Here is a 19249-nt window from a genome sequence, read left to right on the forward strand (position 1 = left end):
GTCTATGTCCCTCATAATTTTGTAGAACTCTATCAGTTCTCCCCGCAACCTCCGTCGTTCCAGTGGGAACAAACCGAGTTTATTCAACCTCTCCTCATAGCTAATGCCCTCCATACCAGGCAACATCCTGGTGAATCTCTTCTGCACCCTCTCTAAAGCCTCCACATCCTTCTGGTAGTGTGGCGACCAGAATTGAACACTATACTCCAAGTGTGGCCTAACTAAGGTTCTATACAGCTGCAACATGACTTGCCAATTTTTATACTCAATGCCCGGCCAACGAAGGCAAGCATTCCGTATGCCTTCTTGACTACCTTCTCCACCTGTGTTGCCCCTTTCAGTGACCTGAGGACCTGTACACCTAGATCTCTCTGACTGTCAATATTCTTGAGGGTTCTACCTTTCACTGAATATTCCCTACCTGTATTAGACCTTCCAAAATGCGTTACCTCACATTTGTCCAGATTAAACTCCATCTGCCATCTCTCCGCCCAAATCTCCAAACAATCTAAATCCTGCTGTATCCTCTGACAGTCCTCATTGCTATCCGCAATTCCACCAATCTTTGTGTTGTCCGCAAACTTACTAATCAGACCAGTTACATTTTCCTCCAAATCATTTATATATACTACGAACAGCAAAGGTCCCAGCACTGATCCCTGCGGAACACCACTAGTCACAGCCCTCCAATCAGAAAAGCACTCTTCCATTGCTACTCTCTGCCTTCTATGACCTAGCCTGTTCCGTATCCATCTTGCCAGCTCACCTTTGATCCCGTGTGACTTTACCTCATTGATCCTCGACTTTCTGACCCATAGACCACAATCAGTAAGGATAAACAACAACATCTCCTCCATGATAGTCCTCAATACCAGGGCCCTGCAAGGCCCCCTACTCTACTCCTTAGGCACACTCGACTGCATGGCAAAATCTGGTTCCAACTCCACCTACAAGTTTGCTGACGACACGACCACAGTGGGTCGAATCTCAAACAACGATGAGTCAGAATACAGGAAGGAGATAGAGAACCTAGTAGAGTGGTGGAATGACTACAATCTCTCCCTCAATGTCGGCAAAACTAAAGAGCTGGTCATGACTTCAGGGAGCAAAGTATTGCACACACCCCTATCTGCATCAATGGGGCCGAGGTGGAGATGGTTGACAGCTTCAAATTCCTAAGTGTGCACATCACCAACAACCTGTCCTGGTCCACCCACGTCGATGGTACGACCAATGAAGCACAACAGAACCTATACTTCCTCAGGAAACTAAGGAAATTCGGCATGTCCACATTGACTCTTGCCAACTTTTACAGATGCACCAGAGAAAGCTTCCTATCTGGCTGCATCGCAGCCTGGTATGGCAACTACTTGGCCCAGGACCGTAAAAAACTACAGGGAGTCGTGAACACCGCCCAGTCCATCACTCAAACCCACCTCCCATCCATTGACTCGATCTACACCTCCCGCTGCCTTGGAAAAGCGGGCAGCATAATTAAAGACCCGTCCCACCTTATTCACTCGTCCAACTTATTCCATCGGGCAGGAGATCCAAAAGTCTGAGAATACTCACTCACAGATTCAAAAGCAGCTTCTTCCCCGCTGTTACCAGACTCCTAAACGACCCTCTTATGGATTGACCTGATTAATATTACACTCCTGCATGCTCCACCCAACGCATGTGTCTATGTATTTACATTGTGTATTTATCTTTGCCCTATGTATTTTCTTTTCATGTACATAATGATCTGTCTGAACTGTATGCAGAACAAGACTTTTCACGGTACCTCGGTACATGTGACAATAAACAAATCCAATCCAATCCAATTAATGAGCAGAGTACTGCACAATTTGGCATGCCCTCCCATCCAGCCCGACAGTGGAACTCACTCTGAACACATGTTCAGATGTGCAAGGTTAAAAAGGCATTACTTAATGCTCTAAAATGAAAACACTAGCAACATACTAATTGACATCATGATCTGCACCTCCATATTTCTGTCAGTCATTCACTGCATCTAAGCTAAAGGGCTGACCAATATGCAATCTGCCTTCAGAAGTCTTACTTCAGAAGCATGCATGCACACAGCAGATGCCATTTCTTTCATGCATGGGATGTAGGCTTTGCTGGCTAGACCAACATTTATTGCCCATTCCTAATTGCCCTTGAGAAGGTGGTGGTGAGGCACCTTCTTGAACCATGTGGTGTTAGTACACATACAGTGCTGTTAGAGAGGGAGTTCCAGGATTTTGACCCTGCGACAGTGAAGGAATGGTGATATATTTCCAAATCAGGATGGTGAGTGCCTTGGAAGAGAATTTCTAGGTGGTGATGTTCCCCAGTATCTATGCCTTTGCCCTTCTAGATGGTAGCAGTTGTGTGTTTGGAATGTGTTGTCTAAGAAGACTTGGTGAGGTTAGGCAGTGCATCTTGTAGATGGTACACACAGCTGCCACTGTACGTCAGTGATGGAGAGAATGAATGTTTGTGGATGAGGTGCCAATCAAGCTGACTGCTTAGACCTGGATGGTGTCAAATGTCTTGAAGGTTGATGAAGCTGCACTCATCCAGGCAAGTGGAGAGTATTCCATCACATTCCTGACTTGTGTCTTGTAGGTAGATGGTGGGTAGTCTTTGGGGAGTTAGGAGGTGAGTTACTCGCCACAAGTTTCCTCGTCTCTAACCTGCTCTTGTAGCCATGGTATTTATATAGCTATTCTTGTTCAGTTTCTGGTTGATGCTAATCTCCAGGATGTTGAAAATGGGGGATTTATCGATGGTAATGCTATTGAATGTCAAAGAGCAATGGTTAGATTTTCTGTTGTTGGATATGGTTATTGCCTGCCAACTGTGTGGCGCAAATGTTACTCGTAGCCAGTCAGCAAAAGCCTGGATATTGTCCAAGTCTTACTGCATTTGGACATGGACTGCTTCAGGTTCTGGGGAGTCCCGAATGGTGCTGAACAAGGTACAATATTCAACAAGGTCTTTGATGAATCAGCTGAAGATGGTTGGGTCTAGAATGGTTAGTCCCAAAGGGCAGTTGTAATGCCCGACCAAATATCCCAAATCCCTATTTTGCACCAAAAGTGATTGTGATTGAGAAATTATGGTTAACTGATTTTGGAACTGTTCAGCTTTCCCATAATCTTTTGTGTGGTCAAACCCCTAGAGTGCCAGATGTATTATTGATTCGACAATATCAGTTCTGAACCTGAAACTGATTTTAGTTGCCAATTTCCTCAGATAGAACCGGAATCATGACCCAGAAAGCGACAAAGTGAAAGGGCGAAACATTAAAAATGAGAAAATTAATCCATTTTCTTTTTGGAAAAGATATTTGAGGACTCAGTCATTTTAGCCATCTGTTTAAATTGCAATCATATGATACACCTTTGGCATCTACCATTTATTTTTGGTTGTATTAATGTAGTATGCATAGAAAATTAATGTTGGCAGGTAGAAGAAAACTTATTTCCTGCAGACGGACCTGTTAATTATTATTATGAGAACAATGACTGAAAACAAGCCTTACTCAAACAGGAGACCTTTTACAGCTGTTTAATCATTTTTATTTTAAACCTAAACCGAAAAGGCAAATGGGTGACTGCAATCAGTTAATTTTGCATTAGTGAATCCTCAGCATTTTGATATAAACTGTGCTCATATAAATTATTTCCTTTAGGGACTTTATTGCGACATTCGTCAACTTATTCAATTCATCAAAGAGACTCATGGGAATGTTTTTAGAAGGGTGGCACTAAGTGCTCTCCTCGATAGTACGGACAAGGTAACACCTGGTAAGAAACCAGAAGACACTGAAGAAAAGAAAGTGTCAGTCAGCAAAAGGTACACAACTGTTATGGCTTAAATGTAATTGATTTTTTTATTGTGACTGTATTTTCTGTGACTAATGGCGCTGTTATAATTTGAAGAAGCTTAATAAAGAAGTGCTTAACAGTTCTTGTTTCTATGAGAGAAGGGTAAGGGCTGCTGTGCATCGTGATCACAGTGATGCCACACGCACAACTCGTTCATGTTGTCCCCATGGCCTAGAAATTAGATTGCGCAGCACCTCTTTGACAGGCGGCGCATGAGTGCTGTCAAAATCCAAATGGCAGGAAGTGTGTGCACACTCATTCTGCGCAGGAAATGCTCTGCATGCCACCTTGGTCAGAGTGCCCTCTGGACACCTGGGGCATATGCCTGAAATTGTCACGATGCTCATTGAAACATAGATATGAAATGTGCAGAAGTGGGTGTGTGACACTGTGCTGCGCCATGGATTATGCCATTAATAGAATTTTCAGGAAATTGTGGCATGGGCAACATCAGTTATTTACATCAGTCCGTTATTTCCAGGGATTTTTGTGCCACCCTGCCCCATTAAAACCAATGATGAGTGTGGATTGTTAGAGTTACACCCATGTTCATGCCTCTGTCACTTGGACTGAAAAATAATGGCATTGAAGACCTGGTAGCAATGTGATTTATTTATTTAAAATTTTGATGCTTCCTTAGATAAAGACAAGATAAATTGGAAGAGAAGTCCCTGACTTTTCTCAAAAATCAAATCACAGTTAACATTACTGTCTACAGGAATATAGAGATCAATTTACCAGCCTATAAGTCATTGACAAAAGCACTCTCATCGTGTTACAACATTGTCATAATTCCTATCGTTCATAATGAACATTAGTGTAATTGAGTATTTCCTTTACTTTGCTGCTTTGATTATCATCTTAATAAAGAAATTTTACATTTAGTTCACCGATTATGCATGTGTCTATTTTCCTTATTCTCAAGCCAATTCATGGAATAATGGGAAATAAATCGATAAATCGGTGTATAATTGCATTCCTTACCTTCCAATGCCGTATGTATATGCAACTAAACAAAATCTGGTTCACACATAGAAGGACATGCAGTGTCTCCCTAAGGAAGCCAATTGTAGTGTCACTAATGTATAACAAAAGAATGACTGATAAAGCAATAACTGAGTGTTTATCTATCCATTTAGCTTTCTGTTCTATTTGTTAAATGAATAGTGAAATCTACATGTAACACTTAAAAATACACATTGAAAAATATATCGGTTTATTTAGAATCTTGTTGGGACATATCTGCATTTGCATATCCTGTTACAAATAGACCCAGATTTTTGCCACAGCAGAAAGCTTCTCCATCATGGTTAAAATGGCAGATGAGCCCTGAAGTCCTAAGTTCTGCCCCCAGGGAGACTTTTTGCAAGAGTGGGACTGGAGTTCACACATACATGCTTTACGGAGGTAGCTGGCTATTTAAATCAGCAGTTACCTCAATTGAAGTGAGATTTTGGTCGGCCAGGAATGTGAAACCCAGAGTGTACAGTTTAAACAGGGTAAGAACAGGTCTGAACTTGGTGGATTTCATGGAATCATAGACTCCCTACAGTGCAGGAGGAGGCCATTCAGCCCATCGTGTCTGCACCGACCCTCTGAAAGAGTACCCAACCAAGCCCACTGTCCAGCCCTATCCCCGTAACTCCAGCTGACCTGCAAATCTTTTGGATGCTAAGGGGCAATTTAGCATGGTCAATTCACCTAACCTGCACGTCTTTGGACTGTGGGAGGAAACCGGAGCACCCCGAGGAAACCCACGCAGACACAACGGAGAATGTGCAAACTCCACACCAACAGTCACCCAAGGTTGGAGTCGAACCCGTGTCCCTGGTGCTGTGAGGAAGCCGTGCTAACCACTGTACCACCGTGCGGCCCGATAGTTTGTCAGGGTATCCCTTTGGAGAGGTAATGTGCCCCTTTGGATAATATCCCAGGACACCTCTGGATGAGGTAATGGGTCTTTATCATGGTGAAAATCCAGGCCCACAAGTCGGTTTTGTATTTGTGTATCATAATTTGAATTTGGTTGATTGCAGAGCTGAAGGGGGATTAAGCACCGATAAAGCACAGGCCTCAGCGGCGCCGGACGAATGCCGTAGCCTTGTCTCCAGTCGGCCTCCGCAGACTCCAGAACAGTGAGTGATAGGAAATTGCTTACATTTCTTTAATTACACTTCACATACCAAAACTGTAGCCCAAAGGTGGAATGTCCCTTTCAGATATCCCTAATATATCACATTACTTGAAACAATCCAATGCTATGGATGTTATTTCTTTTGAAAGAACATTCCACTATTTTCTCCTTTTATCTACAGGAGTGCAAGTATGCTGCACGATGCCTGAAATAAAGTCTTGCTTTATTGTATTTTTGCATTTGACTCAATCAAGTAAAATGTTTGAGTTGATTGATCACTAATTTAATCATTTTTACTTTAACTGTGTTACAGTAACTGGTTAAATATGACTGATACTTATTAAGATTTGCTGCCATCAGTATCTGAGAAGGACTTCAAATCTGTGTGCCAAGTCTAGGAGCCATGCCTCATATTTCTATTACTTTCTTACAGTGCAGATTGAATCAAATTCTGTGGAATAGAATAGGAACCCTCCGGAAGGAAAACTCATCAGCCATATTTTATGCTCATATCTAAGCTGCCTGAGTAAAACAGTCAAAGCAACAATGTAGAATACAATTTCTGCAGTGCAGAAGGAGGCCATTTGGCCCATCGAGTCTTCACCAGCTCTCTGAAAGGGCACCAACCCTTCCGCCCTATCCCCGTAACTGCACCTAACCTACACACTTTGTGGGCCCCTGATCTGTTGAGACAGCTGAATCTCTTCAGCATCCCTAATGATGTCCTCAATAATAATCATGGTGGTCCCGTTGCTTTGATCTTGAATTACTCAATCTGGACAAGTTGTGAGGAATTGTCATATAGGAGCTATTATAGTCGTTTTTTGGGGGTTGTTTAATATTGGAGTGGATGATAAATGCATTGTGACAGCTTGATTCTGTTTTTGTGATCAGATGCTGCCTGACGATACACAACGAATGGCAACATCTGTGGTCAGTGATGCCCTGGATATGAAGGGAGCTGGCTACTGCTTGTTACTGAGTGGTCTTATTCTGATTGAAAACATTTGGCACAAACAGGGCCCTGTGATCATAGAATACAATCCTTACAGTGCACATCATTGGACCATGGGAGGAAACCGGAGCACCCAGAGGAAACCCACACAGACATAGGGAGAATGTGCAATCTCCACACAGTCACCCTAGGTCAGAATCGAACCTGGGTCCCTTGCGTTGTGAGACAGCAATGCTAACCACTGTGTCGCCCTCAAGATAGGCTATGTACTATGAATGGGAGGTGATGTCCCCTGTTCCACATTGGAATGAGCCAGTAGAAAACCAGGAATAAACTATAAATTAGCTTTGCTGATGTTGATCACATCCCAAGAACAAAAATGAAAAATCCTGTAACATCACTCACAATAGTTTCCAGGCTTACATTTCAACTGATAATCATACCTGAGTTTATTTTATCATAAGATAGTTCCATGTGTCTTAAGAAATGGATCATAGTTTCCATTTTGGGGATATTGATGATCATTGTCTTACTGTGTGATATTCCAAAAGTAGGCAGGTGCTTTTGTCTTCAAGGGATTTCAACCCTTCGTAAAATTAACTAAAAACAGTGCATTTTGCAGTTATCACTCAGAGAGAGCCTTTTGTGTTGGATGTAGATGCGGTAGGGTGGGTAAATGGGATCAAAAGACCTTGAGCACAATATGTGATTAGTTCATTACATCTTCAAAAATATTCCATTGGAATTATTTCTAAGAACTCATAGGTGTGAATTTCATCACGGTAGTGCCACTGGAGGCGATGGTATGGAAACTGGTTGACCTCTTGGAGTTGCATGCTATGCTGATATCCACTTCTAGTGTGGCACACCATCTTAAGCACAGTACCTGTGTGGGCATCTTTTGCATGTATCAGAAGCAGTTGAACTGAATACTATCATAATGCACAGCCCTACCAGCTGATGTGATGCCCATTGTCCCTATTTGGACCATGCAGATTCATTGAACAAATTTGCAGGTCACTCAACAAGGATCAGGTTTTCAGCTTCAGTATGGGCTCTGTGTTACTGTTATGCAAAGCGACAGGAACCCAACTTGCAAGTAAGGCAAACTTAAGAACTTCTACAATTGCAAATTATCTACATCTACTGCGGATTGTTGTTTGAAGTGTTGGGATCGGTTCCTGGATTATGTAGGGGTTTGCTCTGAGGCATCAGAATGGCAGAGAGATGGAACAGAGGCTGCAAAGAGTAAACTTTTCATGATGCTCTCTGCCAAATTGGAGCGTGACTCCTCCATGTTCCTTGGCAGTGACAGAAGGTATCTTTAACTGAATCCCTTGCAGCAGGCCTGGTTTGCAACCTTTGTCTCCAATGAGTCATAGAGTTTGACAGCACAGAAGGAGGTCCTTCAGTCCATCACGTTTGCACCGGCAGTCAAGCACCTATCTATTTTATTCCCATTTTCCAGTACTTGATCCATAGCCCTGTACCCTATGAGCTCACAAGCAAACAAAGGATGTTGGGTGGGAAACGAGAGGCCATACCACTTGCAAATGCTCATCTTGCTAGTTAGCAGGATTAGACTGAGCTGGGAGGTGAGGAGGGGCAGAAGACAGGAACATTCCATCATGTTCACAGTTCTCAGTGGTGCTGGATGGTATGAATTCTGTTGCAAAGTGACGGAAGTCCATCTGCTCCATAAGCCTCAGGGCTTACAGGCTCCGCTCTCCTCCCTTCTATTATGTGCCACCTTGTCCTTAAGGATGGAGGGAAGGATTTGCTGTGCTTGGGTGAATAGTTGGAGGTATGTGGAGGAAATCAGAGGTGAGGGGTAAGCTGGCAGCATTGGTGGGTGTGTTGGATTGAGTTAGAGTAATTGGATTTTAGGTGTGAATGGAGATCCAATCAAGTGGGCTGCTATGCCTGGATGATGCTGGGCTTCTTGAAGTGTTGTTTGAGCTGCACTCATCCAGGCACGTGGAGAGTACAACATAACACTCCTGACTTGCGCCTTGCAAATGGTGGACAGGCTTTGTGGAGTCAGGAGGTGAGTTACTCTCCATAGAATTCCCGGCCTCTGATCTCTTTTAGCCACAGTATTTATATGGCATGTCTAGTTCAGTTTCTGGTCAATGGTAATCCACTGGATATTTTAGTGGAGGATTCAGTGATGATAATGCTTTTGAATGTCAGAGAGGAGATGGTTAGATTCTTTCCCGTACCAGCCTCCCCGAACAGGCGCCGGAATGTGGTGACTAGGGGCTTTTCACAGTAATTTAATTTGAAGCCTACTTGTGACAATAAGTGATTTTCATTTCATTTTTCATTTTTTTCATTTCATGTTAATTACCAGCACTTGCCACTAATCAACTTGTTTGGAAACCAAAGGTAGTTTTAAGGGAGTTATATTTGTATGGGGAAACATGAGAAATGAATGTTGAGCCTCTTGGTCTCTGTCTCTTACAAGAGGTCAAACAGTTATGTGTCAAACAAACACTCTACACTGTAACTTATGATTCAAGATGATTTTATTAACTAAACTTCAATCAAATACACTATGCATTGCAATTCATATGCATTACAAATAATCACAATTGTCACAAAACTCTCAGGTTTGGACATAAGTAGATATTACCCCAGTAGAACTGGCCGGGTCATTCTTTGGAGGTGTTTCTGTTCACTGAGGTCTGCGGGAACTCAGGGTGCTGTGTGTGAGTTGTCACTAAAGAAATGACCTCAGGCCTCGAATAATTATAGGTCTGTACGCGTATTCCATTGAAGAGGTCATGCCTTTGTGTTCTGCTCCGAGGGGCCGGATGACCTGATTCTCCTACCCACATGGTCCATCCTGCAGACATTGTTTTTCCAATATTCAGACCTTGTGGTTTCACGTGTCAGGCCTTGCATCGGTCAACACAAGCCCTGATGAGGTCTTGTGGTTAAGGTATTGCGTCCTGCCTGGTTTAATATGAGCCTTGATGGAACCTTGTGGTTAAGGTATTGATTTGTGCATTTGAGAGCATCCTGTTGTTGCAATTTGCAAATCTTCTGCAAATGGGTAATTTCAAAGATGACCAAATTTCCGAGCATGCCTGTAGTAAGTCATTTAGCCTGTGCCTTATTGCTATGTAAGGCATAGTTTTAGGTGAGTTTAATTTAATGTTTCTGTATAGAATCTAACATATACTTAGATTCATGCTATTAAAAGACGTTTGTGTGTGTGGGGGTGGGTTTGTTTCAGTTCCAACTGGGATTCTATTGTGATACAGAAAGCTACGGCGTGAAGAATAAATATAGTTCAAACTAATTAGTGGTCCTGTGACTCTTTTCCTCCACGTTTGATTTTAATAAGTAAGAGTTACGATCTTTTGAGCCAAGGTTCCATTCTGGGTTCTTCCTGTCCAATTATACCATGAACTGGGATCGTAAAATACTTGACATCAAAACCTCTATTTTGGAATAAATATGACATTAAATTTGATAGTGGTCTCAAAATTAGCCAGTGCACTCAGGCATATTTTCAGCAAGTAGAGGTAGTTTTAAGTGATTTGTATGTTGGAAATCAGAAATAAGATACAGATTTAAGTGAGTTTAATTTAGTGTATAACAAAGGGTAAAACTCCAGTTAGATGAATGTTAAACTAAAGTACTTGCATGTATGGGGTGTTTTTATTTAATTTTAAACTGTGGGGGCAATTTTGTCCACCATCAGTAAAAATGGCGACGTGGGTGCTAAATCTCACGAGAATCGGGAAACGAGGTTTTCTCCAGTGAAGTCTTGTTTCCCAATTGTCCACACTCTTGCCAGTGACGTAATGAGATTCACGACCATGAAGGGTGAGAACCTCGGTTTAATCGATGTCCATACATTTTAATCTCATTACTGATTCCCCCCTCACAGAATATTCAAACCTCGCTGATACGACGTCACATCAGCGAGATGAATCAGTTGAGGAGATTCCCCAGGCACAAATGTGAGTTTAGCCCCCTGGGGGAGGGGAGCATGCCCAGTTAGTGCTCTGGCACTGCACCTTGGCACAGGTTGGCACTGCATGTCAGTCCCAACCTGTGCCAGGGCAGACCCTCCAGGGCCCCCTAGTGGGGTGAGGTTCATGTTAGGTTTGTTTGGGGTGGGAGGACCCTCAATGGTGGTGGGGGTTGGAGGAGCAGCCCCTGATGCTGATGCTTGTGGTGGTGGAGGTGCGGGGGAGGAGCCTCTGATGTTTTTGGTGGGAGAAGGGGGAGGTGCACCGATGTTGATGCTTGTGGTGGTGTGGGTGAGGAGCTCCCAATGATGCTTATGGTGGGGGATTGTAGGTGTTACCCCCGTGTCCATGGGGGAAGGGGGAGTGTTGCTCAGGGCAATCTATCAGGCCTTGCCCCGGAAGTGACGGTCTAAATCAAGCCTCCTGAATTATTTTCCAGAGTGGCTCAAAATCTGGGCTGTGCAACTGGAGAGCAACATGTCGGGATTCAGTCAGAACCTGTGTCTCTGCCCTGTGTCTCGACTGTGCTTAGAGAGTTTATGATATGGAAAGACAACAAAAGCTGAAAGAAAGAATGAGCCATTGCTTAGCAACCAGGAGCTACCTTTAGAAGAAAAAAGACCGTTGAATCATAAAATACAGTGCAGAAGGAGGCCATTCGGCTAATTGGGTCTGTACCAACCCTTTGAATGAGTACAGTACCCATGTCCACTTCCCCATCCACCCTGCCCTATCCCCAAAACCCCAAAGCCTAACCTGCACATCCCTGGACAGAAAGGGGAAATGTATCATGGCCAATCCACCTAACCTGCACATCTTGAATTGTAGGAGGAAACCGAAGCACCCGGAGAAAACCCACACAGGCACGGAGAGAAAGTGCAAAGTCCACACATCAGTGACCAAAGGCGGAATTGAACCCAGGTCCCTGGTGCTGTGAGGCAGCAGTGCTAACCACTATGCACCCCAGTTTAGTTTGGTTCTCACCTTGTGAGATTAGTTTACCTGAACCCATAGTAGTTGGAACTGGGAAGCTAGAAAGTGAACAGCTCTCTCGGGTCTGCTGGCAGCAGAAGCAGAACGACGGAGTAATGGGCAAAAAAGCTAGTCCCAGAAACTAAAGAACAGTTAGTTTGAGAAACCAGGGAATTAAAAGATATGTTCCAGGAAACTGGAGTTAAAGGAACAAAGCAATTGGAAACTCTACAAAGGTACTGCTCATTGAAGTTAAGGACAGAGCTGAAAAGTGCAGATCTGGTGACGTTAGCGAATGATAAGCCCGATATCTGAAGTAATTCTAAGGTTGGTGATATCTTATTACAGCCTGTGAGCAATATTCAAAGTAATTGTGAAGCAATTGGTGGCTGGGTACATGAGAGATTGTATAGAAGTTGGAATACACATGTCTATTCAAGGCAAAGGAATACTGAAAGGAGAATTAAAAATACTGGAAGTGGATCCTTGCTAGAACCAGCTGAGGGAAAGCATTTTTTGAAAGAAGATAATAATCTTTATTAGTGTCACAAGTAGGCTTACATTAACACTGCAATGAGGTTACTGTGAAAATTCTAAGGCGTTCCTTTTCTAGAGTGGAGTTTGGAAACACTCATGCGGAAGTCAGAGTCCAGTGAGATCAGTTGACTCACAGTGTAATAATCATCTGGGGATATCTGAGGGAAAATCCACAGGAGTTTGATTGAGTGACATCTGCCACTTGGTTTCAGAGAGGAGTGTGTATGACCGTAGCTAGCCTGTTGAGCTACAGGGTCTGTGTATTTACTGAGAACATTATAGCAAAAGATATATTTTGTAACTTGTGTTTTCCTTAAAATCTATGTACATTTTTGAAGATAAGTGGGAGTGAAGGATTATTGTATTATAGTCAAACTTTTCAAGTTTAATAAAAATATTTCAGTAACATTTATTGGCTGTGATTATGTTCCTCATAATCCTCATTAAAAAAAAGTAACAGTTAATGGGGGCGATTCTCCGATATTGAGGCCAAGTGTTCGCGCCGTCATGAACGCTGTCGCGTTTCACGACAGCGCAAACAGGGCCCGGACACAACATATTCTGGCCCCCACAGGGGGCCAGCATGGCGCTGGAGCGGTTCATGCCGCTCCAGTGTCCTTGCGCGGTGCCAAATGGTCACCGTGCCAACCCGCACATGCTCAGTTGGGGCAGCCCAATCCTGCGCATGCGCAGTTGGGCCGGGCCATCCTGCACATGCGCGGGGAACCCCCCATGCCCCCCCACAGGCCGCCCCCCCAGAGTTCCCGCCGGCAGCGACCAGGGGTGGATGGCGCCGGCGGGAATCTTTCGTGTCGTAGCAGCCACTCGGCCCATCTGGCCGGAGAATCGCCACTCGCCGATTCTCCGAGCGGCCCGGTGCAAATCGCGCGCCGCTGGTTTCCAGGGGGTGGGAGAATCGCGTGCGGGGGTCGGTGCGGTGTGGCGCCATTCGCGCGGCGCCCTGCCGATTCTCCCACCCGGCATGGGGGGGGGGGAGAATAGCGGCCATAGTGTTTTAAGCCAGGGGCCCATCTGGGACCTTCCCGTTCAGGAATAACATCAACTGGGATCATAACAATATATATGCAGCATGCTCAAAGCTACCCAGCACACTCAAAGGTATCAAATGTGCTCAATAACCTGCATTGAAAAATATAAGGTAATTAATTACTTAATATCTGAATTTCTTCGGTTTTTCGTTTTGTCCAAAAAAAATTATTCCACTATACAGCACATGCTGAAGAGCACCACCCGATCCCCATCAGTACTTTATTGATTTTAGTCTCAGGGTCTATACTTTCCACCCAGCCACTCTCCAAGTCTCAGGGTCCCTCTCCACTCCCCCCAACCTTCCTCTCATCTTGGGGTCTAAACTCTACTCCCTCTCCTTCTAGTCTCCAACCTCTCCCGCCTCTCTCCCTCGAGTCTCCAACTCTCCCCCTCTTCCATCAGCCTCAAAACCCTCACTTTCTTCCAGACTCTCTGCCCTTCCCGTCAGCCTCTCACCCCCCCAAATGCTTATCCTTCCAACCTCTTCCCTTCCAAACACCCCTTTCCTGCAGGCTCGTCCCCTGAAAACTCCCCTTCCCTCCAACCACTTCCTCCTCCAAACTCTCTCCAGCCTCTAACCCTGCCCACCCCTCTTCCAAACTCTTTCCCCTTCCTGATTTCACTCCAGGCCTTGGAACCTCCTGATCCCCTCCAGGCCTCGGGGACTTTCGATCTCTCCTTTTAAGAAGTACCGGCTGGCTTTCAGTATCACAGGTGAGCTTTAAGTAGTGCTAGCCTCACATGAATTTTGTACCCTGCTGAGGTGTGTAAACATTCCGCAGCGTGTTTAGCCTGCATCGTTTCAAATGAACACTGGTTAATTGTTTCCCAAGCCCAATTTTGAGATGCGTCAAATTTAGCCATGTGTCGTAAATCCAATGGTTTTTCATGATTGAGCTTTTTGCATGCAATGTACTGTGTAAAATAAAAGGTTCCAACATTTGAATGTATTTGCTTTAAATATAATTGTGTCAATTAACTTTTTGTTAACAGATTATTGTCTGTGTTTTTAAAATTAATAGTGAAGAACAAATTCCAGGAGCTCTTTTGGGCAGAAAAGACTTTTGGCGCAAAATGTTTAAATCGCAAAGTGCTGCAAGTGATACAAGCAGCCAATCTGAGCAAGACACCTCTGATTGCACAACAGCTCATTCTGGAACCACGACAGACAGACACTCACGCTCACGATCCAGAAGAATCTCTCTGAGGAAGAAACTCAAACTTCCCATAGGTCGGTTCCCTCTTTCTCTCGGCCACATCATGTCCAGAACTGTTACAGATAAACAATAGAAAGGGCACAGGTTGTATTGTTGAAAGTATATAAAGCATACATAATATGTATTGGTTCAGGTGGAAAAAAAGATTAAAATTCAGCTACAAGAAAGAGATTTCTATTAAAAGTTAAGTTTCAAATACAACAATCCCCCATCCTTATTTGCTTTGATATCCTCTTGCGCATTAACGTTCTCATGGAATTACAGAATGGTAACACAGAAGGATGCCATTCAGTCCATCTTGCCTTTGCCAGCTCCCTGCATGAGCAACTCAGCTAATCCCACACCCTGCCCTTTCCCTGAAGTCCTGCAATTTTTGTTTTCTCGTCACGTGCTTATCCAATTACCTTTTGAAAACCTTGATTGAATCTGTTTCTACCAAACTCTCGGTAGTGCAATACAGATCCTAATCACTTGCTGCATAAAAAATATTTTCCCATGTTGCCATTTGTTCTTTTGTCAAACACCTTAAAATGGCGGCATCTTGTTCTTGACACATTTACCAATGGAAACAGTTTCTCGTGATACACTATGCTCAGACCCGTCATGATTTTGAACACCTAGCAAATCTCCCCCGCATCTTCTTTGTCTAAGGAGAAAAACCTTAGCTCCTCCAATGTATCTACATAATGATCCCTCATCCCTAGATCCATTCTCGTAATTTCTTTCTGAATCTTCTGCATTATTTCAAATATCTAAGGAACTTTTTAACATTTTCTTCTAACTTAAATTCTACCTGGAATCACCTTCACTGCTCGGCTGTGTGCATGGGCAAGGGCAATAGAACATCTTGGGTGAGGTTATCAGAATTGCACTCCGTACTCCAGATGGGATCTTATCACTAAAAATCAATGGGAAAGGTTCTTGGGATTAAACCACATGTTCGCTTGTTTAATTACACTGAAATCAACTGACGTAAAATAGACCTGATGGGAAGAAATGTGTAGTTCAATTAACATGACAGAGAGGAGAATCTGAGTTTGCAATTTTAAAAATTGCGTATTCCTATCCATAAAGATAAGTTCTGTATCGCACTGTTCACCTTAACCAAAGGTGAAAAAAGAAATACCATAACCTGAGGTGTATTAAAATTACTAGAAACTTCTCTTTAATTATCTTGCATGCTGGCTAATGGCAGTTAAGCTTTTTTTAAGAAATAATTTCACTGTTCCTTCTTTGTGAAACTCAAAATGGAAATGATTTTTCCAATGAATATTTAATATCAAGACTGCAGCTAATAACAAGGCCTCGCTGTGTTTTTTTCAATGCTATTGAGAATAAATTGAATAACTGACAGAGTGACGTGGATAAAACAAGATTATTACTTTAGTAGCAGCACAAAAGAAAATATTAAGCTGGTAAAAATAGAAATGTGCAAATGCACATTTCTTTCTGTGTTTGGAGATAAAAAAAGATTAACCACTTGTGGTGATGTTCAGTCCAGTCTTGGATCTGCATTATTTCCTGGTTTTATTTTGCATTTTCAGTATTAATAATTATTTTCCTTCCTGTATATAGCATGGTTGATGTGATACGTGGTACATCAGGTCCTGATCTACATTATAGGATAATGAGACCCGAGACATATTCACTATCCCATTTAGAGAAATATCTGTAGTACCCCAAGGCCAGCTCACTTCCTCTGTGCTAAGATCACTGAATTTATTTGAATTAAAGGCCCTCCCAATAATATGATTAATGCAGCTCAGTAGTGCTCCAAGCACTCGATGTCCATTTACAACTAGTGCTTCACGATAGGATGTAAACAATATTTTGTTTTACCTCATGATGTGGCTTTCCATCGCTCGTGTCATAGAGTCATTGCGGCAGTCAAGGGAGCCATTCAGCCAATCAGATTTATGGAGGCCTCTGTAAAGCAATCCAATCAGTCCATTCCCACACTCTATCCCCTTGGCCCTGTCAGATTGTTTCCCTCAAGCATCTATCCAATTTCCTTTTGAAATAATTGATTGTCTTTGCTTCCAGTAATCTCTGAGACAGTGAGTTCCAGATCAATGCCACACGCTGAGTTAAAAGAAGTTATTTCTTGCACCTGGATCTCTTGCCGAAAACTTTAAATCTGTGTCCCCAAGTCCTCATACCAGCAGCTAATGGAGATCACTTCTCTTCTTCTGTGATATCTAAATGTGTCATCATCTTGTACACCTTTATCAGATATCCCCTCAATCTGCTTTTCTCCAAGGTGAACAATTCCAACTTCTCCAGCCTAACCTTGCAGCTATATTCCCTCATCCCTTCTCACCATCCAAAGCTCCAAACATCCTCTCCAGGTGAAACTGTGATTCTTTTTTTTGTACTTCTTTCAATTTAGTATGCTCTTTTTGCTGTTCATGATGTGGTCTCCTTCATTTTGGGGAGACCAAACACTGCTTTTTGGAGAACAGTCCACAAGCGTGACCTAGAGTTTCCAGTTACCTGTTATTTTAATTCAGTACCTTGCTTGCACTCTGACCTTTCTGTCCTTGGCCTCCTGCAGTGTTCCAGCGAAGTTCAAAATAAGCTTAAGGAACAGGACCTCAAATTTGGCACTGGGCTCAACACCTAGTTAAATAATTTTAGATTGTAGTTTCTGCCCCCATTTTGTTTCCTTTTTCTTTGCTGGTTTCTTTTTTTGTCTTTCTTGTTGATTTCTTGTTTCCTTTTCTTTGCTTTTGGACAGTAGCTCTACATGATCCTACCATTCACTCTTCTTTACAGATATATTTTGTTTCTTGTCAAAGTACAACCCACTTTGGCCTTGCACCTTTTATCATTTAGTCAATTAACCAGTCCTGTCCTCCATCCCAATGCAGACCTCCCCTCGTGCTCTTTTTCTCACCTTCCACCCCCTACCTTTACTTGCTGACAACCTTCTACTTCTAACTTTTCCCTGTTCTGATGGAAGGTCACAGATTAAAACATTAAGAACATAAGAACATAAGAACTAGGAGCAGGAGTAGGCCATCTGGCCCCTGGAGCCTGCTCCGCCATTCAATGAGATCATGGCTGATCTTTTGTGGACTCAGCTCCACTTTCCGGCCCGAACACCATAACCCTTAATCCCTTTATTCTTCAAAAAACTATCTATCTTTATCTTAAAAACATTTCATGAAGGAGCCTCTACTGCTTCACTGGGCAAGGAATTCCATAGATTCACAACCCTTTGGGTGAAGAAGTTCCTCCTAAACTCAGTCCTAAATCTACTTCCCCTTATTTTGAGGCTATGCCCCCTAGTTCTGCTTTCACCCGCCAGTGGAAACAACCTGCCCGCATCTATCCTATCGATTCCCTTCATAATTTTATATGTTTCTATAAGATCCCCCCTCATCCTTCTAAATTCCTTCTAAATTCCAACGAGTACAGTCCCAGTCTACTCAACCTCTCCTCGTAATCCAACCCCTTCAGCTCTGGGATTAACCTAGTGAATCTCCTCTGCACACTCTGCCAGTACGTCCTTTCTCAAGTAAGGAGACCAAAACTGAACACAATACTCCAGGTGTGGCCTCACTAACACCTTATACAATTGCAGCATAACCTCCCTAGTCTTAAACTCCATCCCTCTAGCAATGAAGGACAAAATTCCATTTGCCTTCTTAATCACCTGTTGCACCTGAAAACCAACTTTCTGCGACTCATGCACGAGCACACCCAGGTCTCTCTGCACAGCAGCATGTTTTAATATTTTATCATTTAAATAATAATCCCTTTTGCCGTTATTCTTACCAAAATGGATAACCTCACATTTGTCAACATTGTATTCCATCTGCCAGACCCTAGCCCATTCACTTAGCCTGTCCAAATCCCTCTGCAGACTTCCAGTATCCTCTGCACTTTTTGCTTTACCACTTATCTTAGTGTCGTCTGCAAACTTGGACACATTGCCCTTGGTCCCCAACTCCAAATCATCTATGTAAATTGTGAACAGTTGTGGGCCCAACACTGATCCCTGAGGGACACCACTAGCTACTGATTGCCAACCAGAGAAACACCCATTAATCCCCACTCTTTGCTTTCTATTAATTAACCAATCCTCTATCCATGCTCCTACTTTCCCCTTAATGCCATGCATCTTTATCTTATGCAACAACCTTTTGTGTGGCACCTTGTCAAAGGCTTTCTGGAAATCCAGATATACCATATCCATTGGCTCCCCGTTATCTACCGCACTGTTAATGTCATCAAAAAATTCCACTAAATTAGTTAGGCACGACCTGCCCTTTATGAACCCATGCTGCGTCTGTCCAATGGGACAATTTCCATCCAGATGCCTCGCTATTTCTTCCTTGATGATAGATTCCAGCATCTTCCCTACTACCGAAGTTAAGCTCACTGGCCTATAATTACCCACTTTCTGCCTACCTCCTTTTTTAAACAGTGGTGTCACGTTTGCTAATTTCCAATCCGCCGGGACCACCCCAGAGTCTAGTGAATTTTGGTAAATTGTCACTAGTGCATTTGCA

At 43.2% G+C, this 19249-nt stretch overlaps 1 protein-coding gene across 5 annotated transcripts in view; it reads left to right on the forward strand.

The window, feature by feature from the left end:
• unc80 (unc-80 homolog (C. elegans)) overlaps window positions 1-19249 on the forward strand; it is a 599468-nt gene that overhangs the window by 207185 nt on the left and 373034 nt on the right. For all 5 annotated transcript variants that reach the window (XM_072480367.1, XM_072480341.1, XM_072480351.1 and 2 more), the window contains 3 exons: window positions 3686-3849; window positions 5918-6016; window positions 14538-14746. In XM_072480367.1, the coding sequence (XP_072336468.1) occupies window positions 3686-3849; window positions 5918-6016; window positions 14538-14746 (472 nt within the window). The remainder of the gene's footprint in view (window positions 1-3685; window positions 3850-5917; window positions 6017-14537; window positions 14747-19249) is intronic.

This window comes from Scyliorhinus torazame, chromosome 2, assembly GCF_047496885.1.
Source record: "Scyliorhinus torazame isolate Kashiwa2021f chromosome 2, sScyTor2.1, whole genome shotgun sequence".
Lineage (NCBI taxonomy): Eukaryota > Metazoa > Chordata > Chondrichthyes > Carcharhiniformes > Scyliorhinidae > Scyliorhinus > Scyliorhinus torazame.